General features: G+C 66.8%; 1 protein-coding gene across 1 annotated transcript; it reads left to right on the top strand.

The window, feature by feature from the left end:
- Window positions 1-36: 36 nt before the first annotated feature.
- MNEG_13611 (hypothetical protein) lies at window positions 37-837 on the top strand (the record flags this gene model as incomplete). The annotated part of the gene is made up of 1 exon (XM_014037917.1): window positions 37-837. A coding segment is annotated over one exon (801 nt), but the record flags the coding sequence as incomplete, so codon positions are not given.
- Window positions 838-1,903: the final 1,066 nt, after the last annotated feature.

Raw genomic sequence — 1,903 nt, 5'->3', positions numbered from 1 at the left:
GCGTTCGCTGTGCCACCGCATCCACACACACCGCAGGGCGGTGGCAGGGGAAGCGAGCAGGGCAGCGAGGCGGCGGCGCGGCGCGGCCCCCGGGGATGGGGCGCGGATGAGTTGCTGCTGCTGCTCTCCAGCCTGTCGGCACTCGACGCGCCCCCAGACGCCCTCCGCGCTGCAGCGCCGCTGCGCCGCGCCGCCCGCGCGTTGCTCCCGCGCCTAGGCCCCGGCGCCCTGGCGCGGCTGCTCGCGGCCGCCGCGGCGCTGCGGTGGGCGCCGGCGGGGCCGACGATGCACGTCGCGTCGCTGCAGCTCTGGCGGTGCATGCGGCGCCTGAAACCGGGAGAGCTCGCCGCGGCGGGCGGCGCGGCTGCGCGGCTGGGACTGCGGCTGGGGCGGCAGTGGAGCTCCCGTTTTCTGGCGTGCACCCGCGCGCTCGCGCGGCGCCGCGCCGCGGTCAGCGCGCGGCACCAGGGGGAACTGCAGTGGGCGGCGCAGTATGCGTGGCGCTGCGCGGGCGGCGGCCGGCGGCGCGGCGGATCGGCGGGTGCGTGCGCGGGGCTGCCGGCGGCGTCGGGGCTCGCCACGCGGCTGCAGCGGGCGCAGGCGCTGCGGCGGCGGCAGGCACAGCGGCAACAGGCCTGGCGGCGTCCCGCGGGCGCCGCGGCGGCTGTGAAGGGGCCGCTTCGCCTTGGGGCTGCAACTTGTCCCCGCCGCCCGAGTTTGATAGTGCGGGGCTTGTCACGGCCGCTGGGCTTCCTCGCTTGGGCGTACCGCAGGCGGTTGGCGGCCGCGCGCCACAGGCGTTTTGCCGCCGTGGCAGCTGCGCCTCAATCTGTGTGACGAGGTCACCTCCGTAGCTGCTGCAAGCCTTATCCTTCAGACCTTGCGTGTGACGCCCTTGTGCATGGTTTGTATCCATTTGGATGCCGATTCGTTTTGGATGTATCAAGCAGGTTACAGGGCATATATGTTGAGCATGGCTGCTGTCAAGCATGCCTTTGGTAGCATCAGACTCGAGTATGTCGTTCATGCGGTGTGCTGGACTGCTTTTGCGCGGTCGATGGCCAGCCGCACACATCTGGAGTAGTGCTTGGCAAAGCAGTACACACATTGAGCCCATTGTAAAATCCCACCACGTGCGACAAGCAAGCGAGAAGAGAGCAGCTCGAGCTTGAGCTGCACTTTGCTGTCAGGCGGTGTTTAGGGCAGCGGCCCCCATGAAGCCGGTGCGCTCCCATCTTTGCAACAGTGCGGGCCAGCCCCTGCCGGCGACACAGCTGCTGCATGCCCAAGGCATGAGGGGATAGTGTCAATCCTTGTCGCGGTGACTGCACCCACAAACAAAGTTGGTGGTCGGATGCAATGGGGTGGAGGCAGAGTTGTGCTGACCTCAATGCTCTTGACAGAGCCTCGGCTGGAACGAGACGAGCATGGGATAAGGCCTTGTACTCAGGCGCGCCACGATGGTGTGTATCATGCATTTGGTGTGGTTGTGGTGATTAATGACACTTGAGGACGGGTGATCGACAGCAACCAGGGTGGGTGGCACGCCACCTCCTAAGCTGCTGGCAGCATTCTGGGATCCGCGTGCGCGGGGGCCTTCAAGGCGCTGCGGTATGCCGCGTTGGCCAGCAGCCTATGTCGTTGGCGGGGCGGCACGCCCGCTGATGCCTTTGTTTCAAAACACGCAGCAACATCACAGGATGTGCTCCGAGGTTTCTTGAGCTGGGAAGTGACGCAAACACCACTTGGCCCTGCACTGCAGATTTCGCTCGCAGTCGCGCAACCTCTCGCTGCCCCTCCATGCAACAACATGGTGTTTCCTTACTTGCTCCTTCGGGCTCCCAGCGGCGCCTCCCCGCTCCTTCCCCCCTTGCACCCACACATCGCACCAATGTGTAGGGTA

This window comes from Monoraphidium neglectum (assembly GCF_000611645.1).
Source record: "Monoraphidium neglectum strain SAG 48.87 unplaced genomic scaffold scaffold03935, whole genome shotgun sequence".
Taxonomy (NCBI): Eukaryota; Viridiplantae; Chlorophyta; class Chlorophyceae; order Sphaeropleales; family Selenastraceae; genus Monoraphidium; species Monoraphidium neglectum.
Note: the sequence above shows the minus strand (reverse complement) of the source record. Positions and strands in the feature narration are given on the sequence as shown.